The sequence below is a fragment of the Penicillium hordei genome (genome assembly GCF_028827395.1).
Source record: "Penicillium hordei strain IBT 12815 chromosome Unknown utg000001l_segment0_segment0, whole genome shotgun sequence".
NCBI classification, from domain to species: domain Eukaryota; kingdom Fungi; phylum Ascomycota; class Eurotiomycetes; order Eurotiales; family Aspergillaceae; genus Penicillium; species Penicillium hordei.
In genome coordinates this window covers 3,660,242-3,684,045 of record NW_026623142.1, presented here as the reverse complement: position 1 = coordinate 3,684,045, position 23,804 = coordinate 3,660,242, and the positions used below count along the sequence as shown (strand labels likewise).

At 46.5% G+C, this 23,804-nt stretch overlaps 11 protein-coding genes across 11 annotated transcripts; 6 read left to right on the top strand and 5 right to left on the bottom strand.

The window, feature by feature from the left end:
• Nucleotides 1–54: 54 nt before the first annotated feature.
• Nucleotides 55–1,530, bottom strand: N7537_001387 (uncharacterized protein; the record flags this gene model as incomplete). The annotated part of the gene is made up of 2 exons (XM_056892445.1): nucleotides 55–846; nucleotides 904–1,530. The coding sequence occupies 2 exons, from the start codon at nucleotides 1,528–1,530 to the stop codon at nucleotides 55–57; spliced, it is 1,419 nt and encodes a 472-aa protein (XP_056757440.1).
• A 4,274-nt stretch (nucleotides 1,531–5,804) lies between these two features.
• Nucleotides 5,805–7,185, bottom strand: N7537_001386 (NAD(P)/FAD-dependent oxidoreductase; the record flags this gene model as incomplete). Its single annotated transcript, XM_056892444.1, has 3 exons — nucleotides 5,805–6,087; nucleotides 6,144–6,366; nucleotides 6,417–7,185. 3 exons carry the CDS (start codon nucleotides 7,183–7,185, stop codon nucleotides 5,805–5,807), a joined length of 1,275 nt encoding a protein of 424 aa, XP_056757439.1.
• A 609-nt stretch (nucleotides 7,186–7,794) lies between these two features.
• On the top strand, nucleotides 7,795–9,706 carry N7537_001385 (uncharacterized protein; the record flags this gene model as incomplete). The annotated part of the gene is made up of 5 exons (XM_056892443.1): nucleotides 7,795–7,941; nucleotides 8,014–8,347; nucleotides 8,424–8,675; nucleotides 8,736–9,409; nucleotides 9,473–9,706. The coding sequence occupies 5 exons, from the start codon at nucleotides 7,795–7,797 to the stop codon at nucleotides 9,704–9,706; spliced, it is 1,641 nt and encodes a 546-aa protein (XP_056757438.1).
• Nucleotides 9,707–10,293: 587 nt separating this feature from the next.
• On the top strand, nucleotides 10,294–11,228 carry N7537_001384 (SDR family NAD(P)-dependent oxidoreductase; the record flags this gene model as incomplete). The annotated part of the gene is made up of 2 exons (XM_056892442.1): nucleotides 10,294–10,959; nucleotides 11,072–11,228. The coding sequence occupies exons 1-2, from the start codon at nucleotides 10,313–10,315 to the stop codon at nucleotides 11,226–11,228; spliced, it is 804 nt and encodes a 267-aa protein (XP_056757437.1). The 5' UTR covers nucleotides 10,294–10,312.
• An 80-nt stretch (nucleotides 11,229–11,308) lies between these two features.
• N7537_001383 (Zn(II)2Cys6 transcription factor) lies at nucleotides 11,309–13,174 on the bottom strand (the record flags this gene model as incomplete). Its single annotated transcript, XM_056892441.1, has 4 exons — nucleotides 11,309–12,525; nucleotides 12,594–12,983; nucleotides 13,038–13,058; nucleotides 13,114–13,174. 4 exons carry the CDS (start codon nucleotides 13,172–13,174, stop codon nucleotides 11,309–11,311), a joined length of 1,689 nt encoding a protein of 562 aa, XP_056757436.1.
• A 707-nt stretch (nucleotides 13,175–13,881) lies between these two features.
• On the top strand, nucleotides 13,882–14,627 carry N7537_001382 (ribonuclease P subunit p20 family protein; the record flags this gene model as incomplete). The annotated part of the gene is made up of 2 exons (XM_056892440.1): nucleotides 13,882–13,954; nucleotides 14,038–14,627. 2 exons carry the CDS (start codon nucleotides 13,882–13,884, stop codon nucleotides 14,625–14,627), a joined length of 663 nt encoding a protein of 220 aa, XP_056757435.1.
• A 35-nt stretch (nucleotides 14,628–14,662) lies between these two features.
• Nucleotides 14,663–14,863, top strand: N7537_001381 (uncharacterized protein; the record flags this gene model as incomplete). The annotated part of the gene is made up of 1 exon (XM_056892439.1): nucleotides 14,663–14,863. The coding sequence occupies one exon, from the start codon at nucleotides 14,663–14,665 to the stop codon at nucleotides 14,861–14,863; it is 201 nt and encodes a 66-aa protein (XP_056757434.1).
• Nucleotides 14,864–15,924: 1,061 nt separating this feature from the next.
• Nucleotides 15,925–18,253, bottom strand: N7537_001380 (uncharacterized protein; the record flags this gene model as incomplete). Its single annotated transcript, XM_056892438.1, has 2 exons — nucleotides 15,925–17,073; nucleotides 17,123–18,253. 2 exons carry the CDS (start codon nucleotides 18,251–18,253, stop codon nucleotides 15,925–15,927), a joined length of 2,280 nt encoding a protein of 759 aa, XP_056757433.1.
• Nucleotides 18,254–18,572: 319 nt separating this feature from the next.
• Nucleotides 18,573–18,995, bottom strand: N7537_001379 (uncharacterized protein; the record flags this gene model as incomplete). Its single annotated transcript, XM_056892437.1, has 2 exons — nucleotides 18,908–18,995; nucleotides 18,573–18,842 (listed from the first exon to the last, which is right to left on the bottom strand). Exons 1-2 carry the CDS (start codon nucleotides 18,926–18,928, stop codon nucleotides 18,573–18,575), a joined length of 291 nt encoding a protein of 96 aa, XP_056757432.1. The 5' UTR covers nucleotides 18,929–18,995.
• A 51-nt stretch (nucleotides 18,996–19,046) lies between these two features.
• N7537_001378 (MGR2/ROMO1 family protein) lies at nucleotides 19,047–19,684 on the top strand (the record flags this gene model as incomplete). Its single annotated transcript, XM_056892436.1, has 5 exons — nucleotides 19,047–19,113; nucleotides 19,214–19,240; nucleotides 19,306–19,335; nucleotides 19,392–19,482; nucleotides 19,561–19,684. 5 exons carry the CDS (start codon nucleotides 19,047–19,049, stop codon nucleotides 19,682–19,684), a joined length of 339 nt encoding a protein of 112 aa, XP_056757431.1.
• Nucleotides 19,685–21,279: 1,595 nt separating this feature from the next.
• On the top strand, nucleotides 21,280–23,721 carry N7537_001377 (uncharacterized protein; the record flags this gene model as incomplete). The annotated part of the gene is made up of 1 exon (XM_056892435.1): nucleotides 21,280–23,721. One exon carries the CDS (start codon nucleotides 21,280–21,282, stop codon nucleotides 23,719–23,721), a length of 2,442 nt encoding a protein of 813 aa, XP_056757430.1.
• Nucleotides 23,722–23,804: the final 83 nt, after the last annotated feature.

The following is a 23,804-nucleotide window of genomic DNA, read 5'->3' as shown; positions in this document are numbered from 1 at the left end:
TTGTTGGTTTTTTTTTTTTTTTTTTTTTTTTTGCTGTTGCAAGAGAAGTTGCGATTAAATGGCCTGGCCAATGCTTTGGTCCGCCTCAGCCGCGTCGACTGCCTTGCGAGCTTGGGCTTCATCAATCAAACGCCGGCGCTTATCGTCGGTCAAATCGAAAGATATCGTTGCATTGAACTTTGCTGATGTCTTGATGCTCTTGGTGCTCTTGGTGCTGCTAGACCGACTGTGGAATTCTCTGCAGGACTGCATCTTCCTCAGACTGCGCTCAAATTCTCTCTGCTGCTCCCTCTGCTCCCTCTGCTGCTCCTTCTTAGGGTCCTTCTTCTTGCCCCATGCTGACAAGGAGGCAAATCGTTCCAGCAACGAACCATACTTGCTAGTTCCTGTGTTCGGTTCTGGGAAATGGGGAAGAGGCTTTTCGGTATCCGAAGACTGGGAGCTAGTAGGACAGGGGCCAAAATCAGGACCGAAGCTGATGCCCGAGTCGGTGCGGCGCTGCACGCCTGACTTGCTAATCTGACCAGGCTCGTTGATCAAAGTACACTCGTCGATCATCTCGAGGGCGGCGTTCAAGTATCGATCAACGACGTCATACAATGCAGGCCATCCATTCTCGTCACCGGGTCGAGCGCCTTGCTTCATGATAGGCTCTAGGATTGAAGGATCAGACTCGAAGGTGGTAATGAATCTGAAGAAGGTATCGCGATGATTTCCAAGGATAGCTGTTGACAACTGCTGTGTGGGGGTAGAGCTGTCCCGGTGAAGAGGCGGCAGTAGAGTGTTAAGAAGAGCAAGGCAGTTGGCCTTGTCGAATGGCTCAAGCATCATCTGATTGACAAGAACCTGAGAAATAAATGTTAGACACGGAACTCTTTATTTCAATCTCGGGATAAATCTTACCCAGCGACGCAGGCCGACATAGACCTGAGTGTACAGAAAATCGATCATGCGTGCCTTGTTGCTGATATCCTTGTACCAGACCATCACGTTGGGGAACTTGCGAGCCACTTCCGAGTGCTGAGGGTCACTCGCATCCTGGGAAGTAATGCTGAGTCGGTTGAAGGCAGCATCAATCTCCTTTTTCCAGCGACCTTGGAGGTCTCTAAGGTAATCAAGAGCAGTTAAAGCCTGCGCAAAGTCGACATCGGACAGGTCCAGACAAAAACAGCGGCGCACAAAGTTGATAATGAAGCTCGGAGGGAGCGAGCAAGGCTGAGAAGACAATTCGGCGACAGTCTTGGACAAACAAGCACGGAATTCGGCATTGGTGTCGTAAGAAGGGGCATCGAAAGAAGACTTGGAGTTACGAGCGTTTTTAGATAAAACGGAATTGCGGGAGAAGATAGAGGGTGATCGAGGAATAAATGAAGGCGCCATTGTGCTCTTTGATGGGTGGCAATTGAGTTCGTATGCAGCACGAAGAGAGATTTCGTAGTTGTCGGCGTAACGCAAGCAATGATCAAAGATCCACGTCAATGCTGACCCATCGGGTGCATCCAATGTCTCATAATGGGGGGCTGAAGACATGCTATGAATATTTGAAGGACTGGAGTGTCGAGACTGTTGTCGAGACAAGAGAGAGTGTGTGTTAAAGATAAGTTGTAAAGAGAGTTGTTGATGAGAAGAAAAGAGTGCAAGACCAGTGGCTAAAGAGCAGTAGTTATGGTCGACCCGAAGAACCGGATTAGTCGTGGCGGCTGGGATAGCTCAAAACCCGTCAAGGGGGTAGGTAACTGGAGACCTGATAGGCCCAAAGAGGAATAGAGGACTGATGGAGGGACCCGGTTGGACGGATCAGCCCTAGAGTACCGAAGACTTGAGTCACCCAAGGAGGCCAACAAAGAAAATCAGCTTCCGCGGCTGGTGAGTACTTTTTTTTTTCTCTAGGATATCCCTTGAGAAGCAAAACCAATCACGATACGGGATCTCTCGGATCTCCTGCACGCCAGATCTGATGTATGCAAAAATAAAATAAACACGCAAAAAGCGGCTTCAATGGCTAGCTTCCGAGCACTGAAACGTGAGACACGTCTTAACCCCCTTCAAGGATCGAGTAGGGAATGTAAAACGAATAAAGGGCCAAAGTGGTTGGGGGTATGAGACCAAGCGAATGTAGAGGATATTCAAGGAGAGTTGAGGAGGAAGAGTTCGAAATGGTTCTGCCGAGGGGAAGAGTCCATACAAAAAGGTGCGCGCGTTACCCATGGCTGGACCATTCTACAAAGTGGAGACGGACTCGACCGCAAAAATCCGCAAAACAAAATCCGAAATACGATTTTATTTTAAATTACTTAAATTGTTTTTTTAAGCAAAATCAATATTTAATTAATTTAATTAAGCCAAACCCCTCCTTTATCCGAGTCCAGATCCATGGATTCTGTTTTTTAAGGCGACTCCACCTGCACCGACCCGCTGGAAGATGTCATTAGCCCCGATTTGTGTGAATTCCCATTGGTGTGGAACGCTTCAGAGACAGCCGTTGGTACTATTCTCACTCCACTAGCCTACGTTTAACACCTTTCCCCTTCAGGTAGGTTCTAAGCCAAAGAGACTAGCTCAGATTAATGATTGGATTATCATCCCCGTGCCTTTCCGGCTTAAGACAACTCGAGCTGTCCTGCATTCAAGGCTCCAATACATGCGGAACTCTAACATCGTGACCGGGAACTAGGGGAGCCGTTAGGCCTACCAAATTTTTTGGCTCTGTCAGATTCATCAGCGCAGCATATGTTGTAATACTTTTTACGCGTAATAAGTCTGATCAATTTAGAAGGCAAACTTCTCGGATATTCGCCTCCGCCTCAGCTATGCATTGCACTCAGCTTGTGTCGACGATGCACAGCGTACAAACAACACGCAGATTTTTCAGATTGTGGCTCATCTTGTGGACACGTACTTTTGCTCGCCCCCGGATAAAAATCTAAAAAAACATAGATACATCCAACTAAGTTTCTATTATTATACTGTGTGAACCCTTATCCGATTATGATTGTGCTGGCTTCAATGTTCGATCGCTTGTGGGGCCCTGAACATAGTACGTACGCAATACCTACAACGTGTACGAAGTACGAAGTATACAACATACTGTACATATTATGATCATACATATCCCCGGTGATGAAACCACCTGTGACCGTTGCCTTGGGTCCACCCAAAAACGGAGCCGTTGGAGCAGTCACACGGAACGGGAAACCAAATTTGATGTACAAAGTACGATACAGGCAAAGGGCCGTGATACTCTTCAGGGCTTCGAAGAGATCAACCATTCATTTGTAGATCAATAAACAACCGTAATTATATATACCATGGATATATGTTGATATCTTCCATGGTAACTCGGACGGGCCGCCTTCTGCAGTGCCTGAGGCATCTTTCCTCACAATTTCTTTTTGACCGATGATAGGTCTACTTTCCAACCTCTAGGGTTTGCACCCTGGAAAGATTAGGTACATCTACTCCGTACTTAATTTGATACCTGGGATAGATAAAATTGGGGATCAAAGATCAAACATGTGCATATCCGGACTTCCGTGCTCGACAAGCGAAACAAAACAACATGACACTGCCCAGGTGATCCACAAGTCCGCCAATTTCGGGACCTTCCCAAGCTAGTTTAGCGGGCATCACCTGACCAGCTTTCAGCTCGAGGCGTATGTCGATCTATCAAGCCCAGACGTAGTGATCTTCAACGCCTTTGTTTGCTTCCGATATTGTATATTCCATACAGAGAAAGTATGTATGTCAATCAGCCTCAGCAGAAAGTATGCCAAATCATCGGAAGCTCTCATGTTGATCATTTCATCATCGTCATTGCTATTATACTTCGTACTATGCAGTACCCTATGTTGTATACTCCTTGAACAACATTGGATATCGCTAGCTACCAGCTACCAACGACCCGGGTCAACAGACACATGGACCCTTTTTGTCTCCGTACCGGATGATGATAATGGTGCTTTAGAAGCTTTGACCAACTACTACTCCGTATACATGGTCAAAAGACCCCTTTTTGTACGCACGACGTATGTTGTACGGAGTACAGTCAGGGCTTTCTTTGTCCTGTGAATGTCCGCTGCCCCTGACTAAAAATTTCAAAGGCTACCAAAAACATTTCTTGAATATTGGACAAGATGCCCAAGGGGCCTTTTGGGCATCTATAATATAGGAGGAATTGCTGATCCATATCGATATTCTCCACTTTAAACTTTGTACAAAGAAACCCCTTTACACATTAACTGCCTTCTAAATTCGAATAGCCGTACTCCGGACTCCGTAGGCATAGTCACACAAAGCGGAAACCCACTGGGGTCACCTAGTGAGAAGCCTAATCCAGAATCATAGCAAAGATGACATTACTCATCGTCATTCGTGATCTGCAGTCCGCAGCCCACTAGTCTCTCTACATTTACAACATATAAGTAACCATCTTCTATCCGAAACGCAACGAGCCGGTTAGTTGACACGCCGTGTTCCCGGACCTAAAAACACCCATCTGATCAAAAGGAATTTGGACCCACCTAGGTTAATGACTATGCCTGTACCCCGTGCCCAGGCCTTACCACACATAAATTATTGCTCAATACCATACCCGGCCTACTGTTTGACAATAGGCGTGTTGTGATCAGTCTCACGGGCAGCTCATTGAAGGAACAACCCGACAGAAAGACCGGGCGCGTCTATGCATCCAGCGAATTCTAAGATGGCAGTCTGTAGTAACGTATTCGGTAAGCGAGCTGGCCATGTAAGCGGGCTGGCCACCCCAAAACACATAGTAAATGCGATAAATTACACCTTGATATCTCAACAACGGTGGACTATAGAAGGCTTTCCCTTATATACTGATATTCTTTGGGTGATATTTAGCCTCTCTAGGGAGTTTAGGAAATATATATGACTTTGTGATTATGATATATATATTACTGGCTTTTAGCACCGTAATTTTCTATACCACAATAATGCAGTTTTTCGATTTCCCTAAGATTAATATATAGTATTTAAAATCCTTATCAATAGCTATCGACAAGTAATAAAATCAAATAAAGTTATCGTTGTTGAGATATCAAGTTATACTTTATCGCATTTACTATGTGTTTGGGGGGTGGCCAGCCCGCTTACATGGCCAGGTCGCTTACAGAATACGTTAGTGCTGTGTGAAGTTAACACCGGACTTCAGCTTGCCATTTCTGCACTATAAAACTGCAATTTCTTACTAAACGTTATATGCCCAGCCTTCCAAGGTTGGTAATCAAGTAATAAGCCGATTTTAGCTAGTATCTACCTCCGGGATCTACGGAATAGTATGCTTTTACTTCTGTCTCTCGTTGGCGGGGCGTAAATCACTTCTCTTTTAAGAAGAGCGGCGAATTATAGCGATCTAGTAGGCCTTTAAACCATTGTTTATAGCGGAATCCAGTAGGCTTAGAGGGCTTAAGAATTATGGATTCTTTAATACGTAGGATATTTAATGCCGCCCCTAATTATCAGCTACGCTGCTATGAAGTAGAGCACATGCTCTAGGATTTGAAAACTCTTCCACTCGCACGCCAGTCTGGTGGGATACTAATATAGTATATAAGTCTGCACTTTCTATATTGTAGATTTTGAGACTTTTTACCATTCTAATTCTAATTCGATGCATACATTGTTGAATATCCCTTTCTTTAATTTCTGGTTGCTTGCAGTATATTCACATTTTGCAATACTTCAACAGTGCCGAGGTGGATTCGCTTGCCTCTGCGCCAATAAGCGCATAAGCAACAGTCAGGTATCTAGGTAGGTTTATATCGATGATATCTTTCACTTCACAATAAGCTCTTTGGCTCACCCCAGCCGGGTAACCTAGTCAGATCCTTAGCCACTTCCTGATGTGGAATTGTTGAATAATCTCCAGACTTGGCACCTGGCCTCCATTTCCACTGTTGCGCAATTTCAGGGTCCAGCGCGTCTTCCATCATTTCAACGATGTACTTCCCTAATATCGGCAGGAATTTGAACCCATGCGCCGACCCTCCAACAGCAACCTTCAGGTTTTTGTGGGTTGGATGAGGTGTGATCAGGAAATGATAATCTGGCATATCACCATCCCTTGAGAACTATCAGCAAGGCGTTCATGGGTGTCCACTAATGAGCTGGGGACTTACCAGCAAATCCGAGTTTCAATCCATTCTCGAGATGCTAGCTCAGGTACACACCCTGCCATCCATTTACGAAGATGAGCCTCGATTTCGGCGGGTATTCCATCCTCGGGATTATCCGAACGGTAACGCGGAAGGGAAAACCCATTAAAGGACTTCGCATAATTAGTGACGAAATGAATTGCTCCAATCTTCATAATACCGTCTTCCTGAGGAGGGAAAAGAATTCCTAGCAGTGGTTAGTACTTAATGGGAGTAGAACTAGTAAGATTCATTTACCTCCTTCTAAATGATCGAGGATAGGCATGCTTCTGTACTTCTCGACCTCATCAGGAGTCAACTGAATATGGCCCACAGTATGACCATGAGCCACAATTTGGCCTTGCAGATTTAACAGGCTTCCAGCTGCCGCCCCGGCCGCAAGCACTATCTTACTTCCAAAGTATGCCGTACCATTAGCACACTTTACTCCGATGCATGCTTGATGCTCATCGTAAAGAAGCTGCGACGCATGCCCCGCGCTCCCCGAGATATATTTCACTCCGGCTGCCGTGGCCTCTCTGGCCATTCTGATAATGGCTTCCCTAGCATTGACCCAGGCTGCATTAGGGCTCCAATAGGAGTTCCATCCTTGGAGGTCACCATTTACAGCGGGCCATTGCTGATGAACCTCCTGAGTCGAAAGCAATCGTGGCGGCTCGACTCCGTTGGCCTTTGCGCTTTTAATCGAACCATCGATAAAGGCTTGGGAACGATCACTCGCCCCAATGATCCAACCACAAGGATTGTAGAGTCCAGCAAATAATCCATCTGGATCGGACCATATGTCCCGTGAATCAGATGCAAGCCTGGTGTATAGATCCTGAGGGTATTCTGTGCGAACAACTTTGTTGATGTCATTCCCGGCTGCTTCTGCTGAAGGCACCGGGAAACGATCAAGGACCACAACGTTGGTATATCCTTTCTTTGCCAAGTGGTAGGCTGTGGTCGTGCCAAAAGTTCCGCCTCCGATAATGATGATCGGTTCGGAGAGTTGAGAGGAAACCATTGCGAGAGAGATTTCGATTTCTGTTGTGACAATGACTGGTGGGCAAAACTACATTTCTGCGGATATCTTGAGCTTATTATACTTCATCAGTTCGTTATTTTTTTTTTGGGGACCTATGCCACACCGTAAAAATGTGCTACGTTGGAGTCAGATAGAAGGGCAGGTCGATGCGCTGCAACCTAGGATAATTGGGAGTCGAGCATTTTTAGTCTTGCCTAATCTGTCCTAGTCAAGGTTCTAGCCTTAGGTTAGACTATGTACAGATAAAGTTTCTAATGCACCTCTGAACCTTGGAACCTTTGGAATGGGGAGAACCTTAGATACTGCCCCCACTTAACAGATAGCACTTCCTTGCGATCCAATTAGAGCGCTTGATCTAGCTGGGGGAGAACAAGAAGATTGGGGTAAACGGCGTATCGACCTGCCTTATGTTAGAGTTATCTTGGCACTATCTGTTAAACACGCAGTAGAATGTTTCCTAATGTACAACATAGCGAATTCTTATCAAGGCGTCCGCAGTGAATATAAGGGTATGGTCCCTCGCCCTTACTATAAGAGTATCCAACTGCGCATCCTACAAGATACATACACATCAATTTGCTCTAAAAAATGTCGCAGTTGAAGGACATGGCAAAGGATACTGTTTCCAATACCCAACCACTGGATGATGGAAACAGTGATAATAATCTAGGAGAAGTAGTTCCGTTGCAGAACAATGCTGGGTTCCACCGAACATTTACACCCAGACAAATCCATGCATGTACTCTAATATCGTCATATTTCCGATTGAATCAGATTGATTCCAGAACATGATCTAACCGGTAACAGGTAATTTCTCTTGGAGGCCAAATTGGAGCTGGTCTTTTTATTTCGAGTGGCGCGAACCTACGCGATGGTGGTCCTGGTTCTCTTTTTCTCGGCTTCGCAGTCGTATGCTCATGTGTATGGGCAGTCCTTCAGACAGTCAGTGAGATGACTATCAGCTTTCCTACTTCTGGTAATTTTATCGACTATGCCGATCGTTTTGTTGACCCAGCTGTGGCCTTCGCGGCTGGGTTTTCGATGTGGATCGGCTGGACAGCCATTATCGCTTCAGAAGCGACGTTCTTCTCAGTTATAGTGAACTACTGGGCAAAGGGGTCTGTTTCTGAAGTTGTTTGGTGTATGTGCTTCGCGTGAAATCTTTTTATTCTTGATATGACCACTAGAAGTTTCTATCTGCTAACTTTAATATATAGTGACGATCTTTCTTATTATAATGTTTATCATGTTTAGTCTGCCAAATACTGTTTTTGGATGGTTTGAGTACTTTACCTCTATCCTGAAGATCTTTGTTCTGATCCTATTTATCATTGTCGGTATCGCCCTTATTTTCGGTGCTGGTTCACATGGTAGCCTACACCATGGTCATGCATGGCAAGACGAAGCCTTCCTGAATGGGTTCAAGGGGTTCGGAAACAGTGTTCTACTCGCTATTCTCGCAATTGGAGGTTTGTGTTTGTCTGAACTGGAATATTTAGATTTCCTGGAGATGCTAATGGTCTATCTAGATAACACGTTTACTGGATTCCTTGCTGGAGAGTCTAAGAGCCCGCGATTTTCTGTCGCCCATGCAGTATTCTTGATCCCAATCCGAGTCTCAATTTTCTATCTGGGTTCTATGGTCTTGATTGGAATCCTAGTTTCTCCTCACAACACCAATCTACTAGGGAGCAGTGGTATCGCCGCATCACCTTTTATCATTGCTATTGAACAGGCCGGGATCAAGGGTCTTCCGGACTTGCTTAATGTGATCATCCTATTTGCAGTGGCGGCTATTGCTGCTGAGAGCTTTTTCATCGCCTCGCGAATTCTCCAATCGATGGCTCATCAAGGATTGATCTCGCCCTATTTAGCAAAGGTTGATTCACGAGGGCGCCCTCGAGTTTCTCTCGCAATCACAGGTGCTCTCTGTATTACCCTAACATACATCAACCTCAGTGGAGAAGGTATAACTGTGTTCAACTGGCTGTCTCAGATTGCTAGCACGGGATACTTCATGGTGTGGTTTGTTATATCCATTACCTCGTTTCGCTTTCGAGCGGCTCTCAAGGCTCAGAATGACCCGCTCTTCGCGCAAACATACGCTTGGAAATGCAGTATCTGGCCGTTTCCTCCGATGTGGCTGCTTACGTGCTGTTGCTTTTATATCGCATGTTCTCTATACCTTGCTTTGTACCCTATTGTAAGTCCCCCTATCAGCCAGCTGACTGTCCAGTCTCGAAGTACTAAATATTGTTTTACTTAGGGATCAAATACTCCAACCGCATACTACTTCTTTCAGTATATGTTTGGTCTAGTTTTGATTGTGTTCAGCACCATCGCCTACAAGCTCATTTATCGAACCAAGCTCCGAGATCCTCGAACAGTGGACCTACAAACAGGAAGGAGGACTCTTGGTACAGAAGAGATTTTGGAGTTGGATAAATATGAGCAGATGCCCTCTTGGAGGAAATTTGTCACTTTCGTACAACTGTGGTAGTTCAACCCGACAAAGCAAGAAGACACAATGGATGAAATCTTCCACAGTGCAAGTTTGGTCAATTATCTTGAGGAAGAAGGACATCAAATAGATTTATCTAGTTCTGTTATATCTCACATAACCTCATTTGTACAGTCTCCACCAGCACGTTTCTATCCCCTTGCCAACTTTCTACCGCCTATTAAATAGAGCATAGATTAACGGAGAGAAAAATCAAGGTATTTCCTCATTCTATGATATGCGTCTACGATCTTGAAAGAGCATCTGTTCCAGGAAAATTAGACATATGAAAAGCCACAACCAGACGGTATTGGTGAGTTATCTCTCGCTTGACTGTACCGGCGCATCCACCTGCCATTTCATGTTTTGAGACGACGTAGAATGAGTGTGGCCCCCACCTTACAATCTTAGTATAGATAAGGTAACTCGACTGGCTATAAAAGCCCACAACAGTCAGAGTTAAAGACTTACGCTTATCACAGATTTCCTGCTGAAACCATATTCAATATGGTTCTATCAAATGGTACTTTTTTTTTTCTTGGCTTGCGAATTAGGAATAATCATAGCTATTAACAACCTTGATTAAGAACGGACTACACTGAGCGGATGTCTCAATCCTACCCATTCATTGACCCCCTAAAGCTCAATCTAGCGGGAAAATCAGTCTTCATAACGGGCACTTCCAAAGGAATCGGACTCGCTATTGCCATATCTTATGCAAAAGCCGGAGCATCTCTCATTGGTATCGCAGCAAGATCCTCTCAAGAAGCTACAATCAAAGCAATACAGGAAGCAGCGGTTGCAGCTGGAAAGCCATTACCTAAGATCCTCGCTTACAAGCTGGATGTAACCGACCCAGACATGGTCAACGAAATCGCGAGTCGTTTTGCGCTAGACACATCTTCCCGCTTAGACATACTTGTGAACAATGCCGGCTATCTTCCTCGATTTGTGCCCATTACGGAATCCGACCCGGAAGACTGGTGGAAAGGCTGGGAGGTTAATGTGAAGGGCGTATTTCTGCTCACTCGACAGATGCTGCCGATAATGCTGAGAGATCGACAGTCGGATCGTACTATTGTCACTCTGACTAGTACAAGTGCGCATCGTGTCTCGTCTGGTGGAAGCTCTTATCAGATGACAAAGCTTGTTAATTTGCGTTTCAGTGAGTTCATTGGGGCAGAGTATGGGAGTGAGGGGGTCCTGGCCTATGCTGTGAATCCGGGTGCAGTGGCAACCGAGATGGGGAGAAGGTAGCGCTGGATACAGGGACACGTGAGTTGAGTGGTTCATTATAATAACTATGTTGAATATAGAAGAAACTAACATTTATTCACACTGAAAAGTCCTTGTTGACTCTGCCAGCGTTTGTGCAGATACGATCACATATTTAACTAGTGAGAAGCGGGACTGGCTGCAGGGGCGATATCTCAGTGCTCTTTGGAATATGGAAGTTGTTCTTCAGAGGAAAGAGGAAATTATTGAGAACGATTTCTTGAAGGTTCGGATGGCAATTGGTTAGGACTGATACCAGAATTCCATTTGTCAACACTCTTCTGTTTACATGAAGTATTAAATGTGCCCTATTCTGCTTTGACTTCACTAAGTAAGTGGCATCATCCATCCTAGCTGGGAAATAACATGTGTCCAAGTAGCCGTATGCCGTGACGAGGCCATGGTCGTCTCGTCAGAGCTCAGATCTCTTTTCTTCCATATCGCTTCAACTGCAGCCATAGTAGATGGAACATTACTAATAGGCTTCTTATCCTTGAGCACAGTGAAGAACTCGAGAATCTTCACCCGGTCATCTTCCAGAACAAAACAGCTAGCGATAAAAAGCGCCCACATTGGATAAGGCAGAAAACCAAGCTGGGCACCATGTACCTTGTGAATCTGCTCAAGGGTATTGATAATCCTAGGGAGATGAATGCTTTGGATAATCTCACTCTGACAAGGCTCACCTTTAATCGCATGGTATAGGTAGATCCAAGTCGCCTCTTCGAATGCGGTAGAGTGTAGCTCCATTAGTTGATTGCTGTTTGACTTTTCGGTGGGTTTAATACAACGAAGCCGCTGCTGTATAGTTTCGAATATCTGCCTTGTGTTGGTGTCGTTGTCATCAAAACAGTGACCTATTACATGTCGTCTCCGGGCACCATCACTTATACAGAAAATGATATCCAACAATTCAGGAGACAGCCCCATACACGGGTTTACTTCCATGCGTCCACGACCCGCAAGAAAAGGGAACACGGAAGGTACTTCAGTTGACCACTGGATGCCATCAAGGGAATCTTCCCCCTCATTGGAGATATTCAGGCAAGTGCCGAGGAAAATATTCTTCTCAATGAAAAACGTATAAACCAGCTCAAGAACCTCTTTGCTGAAGATTTCCCGCCTAGGCATAGATGAGCAGTTAGTCGTGTAGAATTTCATAATTCTAATAGCACCTTTCATGTGGTACGTCCACTCCACAACACTTCCGCTGGCGATCTCTAGGAGACAATGAAACATCACGAGGAGGAGGAGACTATCTCGCTCGCTTCGGGTGCGGGCTGGAAAGACTGTAGGTGTCTGGTCGTTGTAGTCTTTGGGTAACATGTCACGGAGGTGCTTGAGAGAGTTGACTTTGTGTTTAAGGATCATTTGGTCGTATTTATGTATATCTCGATTATCACACTGGTTGCGGAGGGAGTGTGCGGCCCATGCGATGGCAATATGTAAGAGGCCGTCTGATTGGAAACACATTGGAAGTAGAACTGATCGCCATGGGTTTTCGGAGTCCGTCAAGGATCGGCGGAGGGTGCAGATATTACTGACTTCGAAATGGTTAGCATAACGATGCATACTCGCGAGTACTCTAAGGTAGTAGTAGCAGGAAACCAACAATAGTGAAAGAGAAGATTATCAGCCTCCTCGAGAGAAGGGTGGTGACATAGAGTCAGGGGGAAAGTATCCCTTGGGACAAGATATTCGGCACTCATTTCTCGATTCATATCATAAATCTGTATTGTCGGTCGTGTATCCGGGCAGCCCTCGTAGAGCAAGCGGAAATCATCCGATGTCGTAGTAAGCCAATACCGAGAGGCGTGGGATTTCACAGGAAGAAAGTAATGCTCGACTGTGGACTTGATCTTCGTCTTCATGAATCGATCTTTCATGCCGGATCTACCAAAAGCAATACCCATTGATTGGGCTTCATCCTCCCACAGCAGGCGGATGCCATAGTGACACTCTTGTCCACGCTTGAGACACCCCTTGCAGGATGGTTTGTCTTCTGTATCCCAAAGTTAGCTCTTTCTCTGATTATAAATATTTCTGTGAGACGTACCTGTACATCTTCGGCGTCGTTCTACGGTCAGTCAGCAATAAGAAACTCGATGACAAGCGATTCGATCTAGACTCACTTTTACAGTTCCAGCATCCTGATCGTGTTCGTCGGATGTTGGGTTTTGAAGGTCCCTCCATTGTTGGAGTTTCAATTTACGAGTGCTTTATGTCAAGAAAGGGAATGAAAAGGAGCGGAATTGTCCCGTCTTTAAATGAGGGGAGAGCCTTATCATCAAAGTTTCGGAGGCGTTCCCTGTCCCTGATAAGAGCGTAAGAGCGAGTTAATCAAGTCTTAAGAGGTTGCAAGGTTGTACCTTTTGAAGCTATAAATATATATTCTATACTTTAGATCCGATGGTCCCCTTAGGTATCTACAATATAGGAGGAACTGCCTATTCATATCGATACTCTCCACTTTAAAACATATTGTACGAATAAGCCCACTTAATGTGGCTCATAATGTATCAAGTTAAGTTGGCCTTGCCTTTTTTAATAGATAGATAGGACAGGGCGCGCCGGCCTTCTGTAGCTTTGCCGAAGGGAACCGCTTGGTGTTCTCTTTTACTTTTAGATACACCCACAAGTGCATAAGTCTAATTAAATAGATGGGCCAAGCTGTTGGTGTCGAATTGGTGAGGGGGTTAGGTATCCCTTTGCCGGTCTACGATGTAGATATAGTAGCTTCCCGGTTAGGCAGGTCCGCATCTGTAGATGGGGTAAACAAATGATGACATAAGCGAGTCATATCGGCCCCGCCTGGCAGAAAAAGGCAGACGATAAGATGCACAGCTTCAATACTTTGACTTGGCTCTGCACTTTTCATTCGTGCAAGGCACATATCAGCCATGGCAAAGGGGTCACTGGAGAGCAAGCTCCAATTCGAGAAAAAGAACAAAGACCTTATCCGACTCCCAAAACGTGAGCCTTCCCATCCGAACGCCTGGGGTCAAATGGCCAATGCTAGGAACTAAAGATCACAAACGCTAACTTTTGGATAACAGATGCCAAAGTCGAGAAGCGCCCTATACCTCATGCGCCAGTCGCCTCCCCGTATGCCGGCGCATCGGTGCCTAAGATTGTCTATGTCTCCAAGTCCACGCCGTTCATGAGCGCTGTCAAGCGCGTCCAGAAACTCCTCTTGCAGGCCGAGAAGCGTGCCACCGCAAACATCAACCTTGAGGACACGCGCAAGAATGAGAAACAAATACTCGAGGAACTGTCGAAGGTATCAGAGAAGCGAGAGGAAGTCTTTGTGAAGGCGACAGGACGGGCTATCGAGAAGGCGTTGAATGTAGCCAAATGGTTCGAGGAAAAGGGAACCGAGTACACAGTCCGTGTCAATACCGGGAGTGTGGTTGTTGTGGATGATATCGTTGAGGACGAAGAAATGAAAGCAAAAGAGGAACAGAAACGACAACGACAGGAAGAGCAAATCCCAACCGACCAGGGAGATGCGGCTTCTAAGCCGGAATCCAAGTCAGCCGCAAAGAAGAGGAAACGTCAGGCTGCCGCGGCCGAAGATGACGCTGAGTTGCCCGAGAGTCGGACGAGATGGATTAAAATGGTTGAGGTCGCCGTCAGCCTCAAGTGAATTCGCCTACGATCATTGCGATAAATCCCCCTACGATGGTCGGTTATCCGGTTGCACGATCATCGGCTGCTGATCTGACAAGTTTGACTGCAAACCCCACACCCATAGCTGGAATAGCCATTGTCATGAGCCTGTGGCCAAGCCCAGCATTGCCAGCTAGGACATTGAGTGCACACATCCTGCTGAGTGACTGCGATCCAAACGGAACGCTCATGGTGACATACACCGCCCAGTGACCCAGCTCAGAAAACTTCTTATCCTGAATTCCTGTTCTAGGATATTGCTGGTGGAAGTAGCCAAACCCCCAAGCCTCAATTCGAGGGCGTCCTCTTACCACCCTTCATCACTTGCATATCCCAAGTGCCAAATATCTTACAGGTGCAATATGGAAATTACACAGGCTCGAAGGCCCTGGAGCAGGATCAGGAAAGGAACAATTCGTTTGTCCTTAGGTTATTAGCCTAGCACAAAATCACGTATATCGAGATTGCCCTTAAGAAATAAACTCTGATTTACCCAAAGCACATGCTCCACCCGATCTCGAAATCAACCCAACGCGCTATAGATGCGGGACAGACTTGTATGAAAAACGAAAGAGAGTGAGAGAGGACTATATGAGAACAGTACTACTCCAATAAAAAAAGAGGTTTAAAAGGCGGGCCTGGATCATCAAATCTGCCAGCGAGAAACAAATGGCATGAATAAAAAACGAAATAGTACGAATAAAAACTCCTTGATACGCTCACAAAGTCCTGTCTGTGCTAACATGACATGATGAATGATAATGCCTGAAAACCTTTCATCGAACGAAACGTCTCAAAGAGAGGCTGCAAGTCATGAACGTATCTTGATTTTCCCCATCATGTACAGACAAAAGAGAAAGAGAGGTGTCGACTCCCAAGAGGGCGACAGGCTAATAGTAACATAGTAAGAGGTAGAAGAAGAAGAACGAAGAGAAAGGAGACGGCAGGAAAGAGGGGGAGGAACGGACGTCGAAAAAGACGACCAAGGAGATCCCTGAGAGTGATCTCGAGAAAGTCATCAAAAAATTCGTGAGATAAAAGAGACAGTGTGGGCTAAAGGGAAGAAGTTCCGAATATGAAAACAAGAAAATGGTCCTCAACCGAGAGCAGAACCAGGACATTCATCACCAGAAAGTCGTGACTGGCGAGCGAAAACTGAATTCCGATGAGAAAGATAGGAGACAAAAAGTCAAATAATGCAAAGGGCCTATGCAATAGAAATAGCCATCAAAAGAACAAGGAGCCCCAGAAGTAGCACGCGAGGGCAAGCTGGTTTATTTGTCCATCTTTTGCCAACCGTTGAGATAGGCCATCAGGCCTACTCCCAATAAGACCACGCCAAACATAGAGGCGTAGGGACTTACTTCTTCCACATAGTTGTATCGATGGTGTTGTGTTGCAAATACTGTGGCTGCAGCTGCAGCATCCATGTCCTTGTTCTGCGAGGCAACTGGATCGAAGCCCTGCATCGATGAAGTCTTCGTCTTAGAATCCGTTAGAGTATCATCGCTCGTAAGCGACTGTTCAGCCAAGCCATTGCTTGGCTCGCGGTCGATTTTCTTATCAAGCGCCGTGGCTGATGCCTTCTCGGCGCGTTCCTGGCGTAAGGTTTCAATCATTTCGCTCAACGACTTGCGAGACTCCGTGGTCTCATCTTCAGCCTTCTCGGCGCGATGTTTGAAGGATGCCATTTGCTTTCTCATCTCTGCCATCTCCTCCATCATACTTTCCAAGCGAGTTTGAAGTTCAGCACTCTTGTCTTCCACGGGAGCGTCTGCCTGGCTATCGTCGGGAGTGGGAGTCTCCGAAGGATGGATGCCGTTGATCTGCACGGTTGCTTCTATATCATCTTGCCCCTTCTTTCCATCTACACCACTCTCCGAAGGTGGAAGAATGCCGTTCTCGGCGTTGACTTCTTTAACATCCAATGAGCGCATCTCCAATTCATTGACTTTGTCTTCTGCCAATTTGCGAGCAGCCTGCTCTTGGAACAGCATAGTTTCTAGTTCCTTGACACGTGTTCCATGGGTTTCAATCTCTCGCTTGGCGGACGATAGCGCCTCAATGAGATTCAAGATCTGACTGGAATCGCGGGAGACAGGGGAACCTGTCCCGCTCTTCGGCTTTTCCGTATCGCTGCGCTTCAGCGGCGAGAACGATTCAGAGGCGCTTCGTGACAACGCATCGGGTTTCTCCGGCAGAGGCTGTTGAGGAGGAGGCGCGGGAGGATCAGAGAACCTTGAAAAGGAGTCGACCCGAGGCATTTTAGGCCGGCCATTCATTTGGCGATGAACATTATTCTCCAAAGGTGATGGCTTAATAAGCTTTTCTTTCTCTGCATAGCCTGGTTTCATGATCGTCGTCAAAAATTCATCTGCATGAGAAAGATCTGTTGTTTGTTGCTTTGCGGATTTGAGCTCGCCCTAGAACAAGTCAGCAATATGTAGTATTAAGATAAATTGTGATTCGTACCGTGAGCCGCTTGACGACCTGTTCTATAGAGATTGGCGAATTCCAGTAGTTCATTTGTCGTTGTTGATGTAAAGCATTGAGCTGATTGCTGGTAACACTCTGGGCACTTCTGTTACTCGCGTTGCTACCGGCTCGACCGCGCATATGAGAAAGCGGTTGACTCAAGGGAGAAGGGAGAAGGCCACCCCCGGAGGCAGGATCCAAGTCCCCGAAGTTTAGATCAAGGATATTAGGGGCAGTGCCATAGGTTCCGGCATGTTCAACCTTAGACGAGACTTTGTGGTGGACGATGGTGGATTGATCCTCGCTGACAATATCGATACCCAGCTCTAGGGTATCGCTTTCTCGCAATTCATGCGGCTCTGACTCACGGTTCTCAGGAGACAGCCGGTGACCGTTCACAAATGTGCCGTTTGAGGATTTGACGTCTCGGATCCAGATTTTGCCAGACTTGTCGGCCCATACCTCAGCATGCTGCCTAGAGAGAACTTTGGAGTCGAAGAATCCATTGAGAGGGGTGGGCACTGTTTTGGCGTTTGTTTGTCGCCCGATTCGCAGGACCTCGGGGTAGTATGGTACATTGATTTGTTTCCTGTCAAAGGTGCCGTTCATTGGCAACAGAATCAAAATTGCTGGGTTCTCCGACGGCGGGCCGGTTGGCGCACGGATGCCATTCTGCTGCGACGACTGAGGCATCTGTTGCGATGGGACGATGTTCGAAGGCTGATGCATTGCGGACATTGTCGACGACGCACTTGGGCCCGACGAGAAGGCAGGCACTGCCTGAGATCGCGCGTTCGTTACCCCTGATACCGGCTCGGATTTCGAGCTAGGCCAGATATTCTTCGAATACTTCTTTTTTGATGACCAATTCTCTAATTCGCTGGCGGAATTCTGCGCGGCATGGGTATCTTGGGAAGGGGCGGCCACAGTAGACGTGGAGGAAGTCGAAGAGTTCGACCCCAGAGAGGAAGAGGAGTTTGAACGTTGAACGTGTTTCCGTGGCATGAACATCCGTGACACGTCGTCGGCATTCACTGAAGACAGAGCTCCTTCTCCCCCGTTGCTAGAACTGTACCATCCCAAGCGAGACCCCGATTCAACACTAGGTGGAGATGCCACAGCAGTCATGGAGAAGGATGCGAATGGTTCACGGTAATCGAATATCTAGACGGAGCACGGAGCGCGTCCACAGCTGCGAATTGTAAAAGGGGCCGTATTCTGAGGTAGTTTGAAGGGCGAAAACGAGACGCCTAGTAATGTTTGGTTTATGCCTGAGGGTTGGGGATATTGAATGCGCGCAAGGGTGATTGGAGCTTTAGTCGCCCGACTAAAATGAAGACGGTCGCGTTAGTGCTGTTTGGGGGAGAGACAAATAAATTGGCTCCTAGGTCGAGGTCTTGCCTCGACCCCACAAAAAATAGTTGTATATTTGGAGTAAAGAGTGAACTCACTTCTGAATTGTGAACTGAGAGATATCTAGAACTGAATAAAATAGGTGCTTCAAGACCAAGGAGTTGTGTGTGGAGGTCGGAACTCGTGAGCGACCGGTCTCACGCCAGGGCAATGATAGAAGCACAAGACGGGACTGCCGCCTCGGTGCAGGCTTCAGGCAGCCCTTTAAAAGATGTAACGGAAAAGAAATCAGAGATCGAGGATAGTTGCCATGAGGGAACCCATGGCAAAAGCGCAAGATGGCCAGTTTCCTACTCCCTTGACGCTGCCAGGCAAAATAGGTCACGTGATTTATAGGCACGTGCGCAATTTAAAGCCCGTTGGACTCACGTGACCAAGGCGGAGAAGCATCAAGCCGGGGGAGGAAAAAGAGCTCGTTCCTTGACTATCACATCGGGATCTCTTATTCAGCTCGGAGCTGTTGACTGTTTTTAATTTTAATTTACAAACTTCTTTTTAGCTTTCCATAATGCCTGTCGTTGCTGGTCCTCCCGCTCAAGCGGGCCCAGGGGGTGCTCCCTCAACTTTTGACAAGAGTATGTCATCTACAACCCAGTGATATAGATCACACTCCGCTTGGTGTTCTTATTGGGACGCGCTATATATGTTGAACATAATGTGCTGACGATTTTTTAGTGAAAATGGGTTGTATGATGGGTTCCAGTACGTGATCGCAAACCAACCAAACCTTCATCAAGAGCTTCTATCTAACATAGCTCCCCTCTCAGCTGTTGGTGGCATCATGGGTTTCATTATCGGTTTGTCCCACTCAGTCTCCAAATGAAGAAGTGCCGTATAAGCTAACAGGGAGCAGGAACTGTGACGATCTTCCAGTATGGCGCTGGGCCTAACGGTGTGATGCGGACCCTGGGCAAATACATGCTGGGCTCAGGTGCCACTTTCGGGTATGGTTAACTCCTTGAGCTTACAAGTCATACCACTTTGGTTTAGAATTCCTAGCTAATCAATTTCTCTTCAAATAGACTCTTCATGTCCATCGGCAGTGTCATTCGCTCTGAAGGACCTCAAAACGATGCCTGGCTCCGTGCTCGAGGACCCCCGATGATGCTCCCCCGACAGAGCCCCCTCCGGCCTATGCGCCAGTAAACACAATTTTCTCACAGTCTCAAGACTATTCGGGAAACATGCGACATGACCACTCCCTGGCGACGTCCCTTGTACGATATAATCTCTATGGTTAAGAGATACTTTTTCTAGTGGTTTGAAGAGACAGGACAACTACCCAAATATGGCTGGGACGGACAGGTTCATGGGTACTTGGTACTTCAGCACGCGATGTATATAATCTAGCAGTACCCAGAACATGGATGTTGAAGTTCAATTGTCTCAGTTGTTTCCAATCATGTTAGGCGTTATTGTGAAAATATATCCTTTCTTTTTAACTTCCACGATCCAGTCATATCATTGGAAAGGAAACTCCCCTCCAGAGCTATAGGAACGAGGCCAATCATATAACTCTTATTGGGAGAGTTCATCCAGCTCAAAGGGATATCAATTTACCTGGCCAAGGATCCCTATGTATGGCCCAGTCTGACTGCCCTTGTTGATTGAGGTTCAAAGTAAGGGCAAGGAATGTGGCTGATTCCGAATCTGACCACTTTAATCACCAAACTTCCAATAAAGCCGCAGTCAACTGTCATATTTGATGGTTGAACTGACATCTATTTTGTTTCAGGCTCCACTACCCAGACTAAACAGTATTTCAAGGCTATAAGCCTTGAAGTGCCGAAGATCTTCGTCTATAATGACATGCCATTGTTTTCTGCCCTACCTTGATCATAATCACTAAGCTATAGAAAAGTCTACTCTCAAGCTTTTTTTGTTAGTCACCTCTGGCCTCTGGTTGTAATCTGCCACCGAACAGATAGTTGTACCAGTGATTCATTTCTGTTTGCTTCTGTTTATCCGGTGAATCCCGAAACAAGATGCAGATATGAATGTTGGATTGTTGTTTCAGCCGATCTCGGGGACTTTAGAGACTTAATACTAGGTTATTCAAGTTGGGAATCATACTATCTGGCTTAATATATGCAAGTAAGCAGGTAAGTCGAACTTTGTATATATAGAGGTAGGCTGTGCCCGGATGAAGGGTCAATATCAGAGTATGGGCAATGGAGGCAACTAGACGTCACAAGTACGGTCGCTGTATAATAATAACATCAGAATGCTCGGTAGATATTACAGTGCTATAATCAGAATCAGGTTTACTACTTTATTCCGTGTGCTCAAACGAGTCACCGAAAATACTGTCAGCCCCTTATATGCTCACTGCACGGAGGACAAAGTTAAGTAGCAAGGCATGCCTGCTTGCCAATCAATGCACTGAGGAACAGCAAACCTACGGTGTAAGCAGGTGGATTCTAGTTCGGTCTACAGATTTCCCATATTTGCCCAATAATGAAGCATTTTTGCCCCCTTAGGCCTAAGATCACAGCCTAATTTTGTTTAGATAGGCGGCGCTAGGACACTCTTCCCCCAGCCACCCTGTCACAGGCAGCTTTGAATAACAATTGCGCATGATGAACCGTTTGATAGCTATCCAATGAGGAGTCTTTTGGTCTGACACCTGAGGTCTGAATATAAGAATGCGGCTCAAATTTGAGGAATATATAAGAAACCACCTCTGCTAGGACCTCTGCTAGGGAGTGTTTGTCAACTGAGCCTCCGTCCCACCTCCCATCATGTCCACTCAGCTAGCATCTCGGGCCCTTCATTATAGCTGTACTTTGATAGCAAGTCTCTACATTGTGATCTGCGTTTTATTTAATCGCGCTCCGGTAAAGAAAAGAAAGACCCGCTCCAAGCGTCGCAGTCGACCCCGAGTTATCTTGTCTGTCTTGATCGTTTTCACATATGTCAGTCAAACGGTTTTGAAAATCGCCACCGATGACTTGGACAGTTCTCAGCCGTTCCTGGTGCATGTGACCTCTCAAGCGGTTGTATGGATTGTACTATGGCTGCGACAAAATCCTTCCAACTACGAAGTGGCTGGAGCATCCTTGGTCACCGCTGGTTTTGAAGGTCCACTCCTTGCGCTATCCTTGTGTCCCAAACCGAGACAATGGGTACCAATCACGCAGATCACCATCTCAGCGGTCCGACTTGCCTTGCTTGTCTTTGTGGCAACTGCGATTCTAGTTGAGACCAGACAGAGGAAGAAAAAGACCTCGGAAGAGTCGCGCCCTTTTCTAAATGGTAACCACGCAAGATATGGCGCAGCGAATGGCAACGACTCGGATAATAGCAGTGTGGACTCCAAGAGCGATAGCGAGTCGGACACCGCTAAAAATAAGAACGATGCAGCTGCGCGCAGGAAGAGGCTTCGCAATGAGAAGTTGCAGTCGATTGGGGGCTGGTGGGATTATTTGAAAGGTTTCTCGATCTTTCTGCCCTATTTGGTCCCCAGAAACAATCGCAAAGTGCAGCTTTGTATCGTTACCAGCATCTTCTGCCTAGTATGCCACCGAGCACTGAATATTCTCATTCCTCAGCAACTAGCAGATGTTACTGATAGCATCTTTGCTAACAAAGCCCCGTATGCTTCACTAGGAAAATGGGCGCTGCTGCAGCTGATCCGCGGCGGAGCTGGGTTAGGATTGATCGAGTCCCTTGTCAAGATCCCGATCAGGCAGTTTTCTTATCGTCAGATCACCAATGCTGCCTTCAACCATGTGATGAATCTGTCAATGGATTTTCATATTGAAAATGACTCGGCAGAAGTTATGAAGTCTATCGACCAAGGTGGAGCGCTGAACAATCTTTTAGAAGTTGCCATTCTAGATATCGTCCCGACTGTGGCTGATTTGGCTATTGCATGTGTGGTTTTCTATTTGAAGTTCAACGTCTACGCGTCCCTTCTGGTGGTTATAGTATCTATTGCTTATGTTGCAGCCGAGGTCTTTACCTCCAACTGGAACATGGACGCCAGACGTGAAGTTACACAGACACAGCGAAACGAAACTCGCATTATGCATCAGGCTGTTCAAGGCTGGCAAACTGTTACATACTTCAACCAGTTCTCGTATGAGAGATCTCGCTTCGGGGAAGCAGTTGACCTATGCCTAAAGGCCAGCGCCCGTTTCGGTCAACGCCGAGCAATTGGCAAGTCACTCCTTGATTTGCTTAAGCCAATTTGCTTCGTTGGTCTCTCCTCACTCATCGTACACGAGATCTCTGTGGGGCGTTCCTCTACGGGAGACTTTGTTTTCTTCATTCAGTATTGGTCTTCGCTCGTTTCTCCTTTGGCTTATCTCTCCGCGCAATATCGCTGGCTTGTTTCTGATCTAGTTGATGCTGAGCGGCTACTCTTCCTATTCCAATCCAAGCCCAGCGTCAATGACAGGGAGTGGGCCATGCCACTGAAACCTGGCGATGGCCGTGTTTCATTCCACCATGTTGATTTTGCCTATGATTCTCGGTTAAAGAACCTCGAGGATGTGGATATTTCTATCGAACCTGGGACAACAGTTGCACTGGTCGGTATGACTGGTTCAGGAAAGACAACCATCCTTAGACTTCTTCTCCGACTTTACGACGTTACTTCTGGCCAAATCGAGATTGACGGCCAAGATATCCGTGACATAACCCTCAGCTCGCTACGCCAGACTATTGGCGTCGTCCCGCAAGATCCTGTCTTATTTAACGCATCTATCATTGAAAATTTGCGGTATGCCCGGCCCTCGGCCTCGGATGAAGAGGTGCATGAAGCATGTCGTGCTGCAGCTATTCACGAGAAAATCCTCACTTTCGTGGACGGATACAACACCACAGTCGGAGAGCAAGGTGTCAAGTTGTCTGGCGGTGAACTACAGCGAATAGCCATTGCTCGAGTTTTCCTGAAGAAGTCGCCGATTCTCCTGCTAGATGAAGCAACGAGCGCCGTAGATTCAAACACCGAATCGGATATCCAAGTTGCGTTGGACAGGTTGAGAGCCAAGCGAACTACATTTGTCATTGCGCATCGGCTTTCAACTATTTCCAGCGCTGATCGGATCCTTGTTGTGCATGAGGGTCAAGTTGTCGAGAGCGGGTCACATCAAGAGCTGCTGAGGAAGGAGGGCGGAAGATATCAGAACCTCTGGCAGAATCAGTTCGGGGGTATTGGTGGAAAGCCTGCGCTGTAGGAGAGAGAACTGGAATGATTGAAAATGACAAGTCTAGGAAGATAATTTAAAAAGATGGAACTAATGAAATTGACAATTTGATA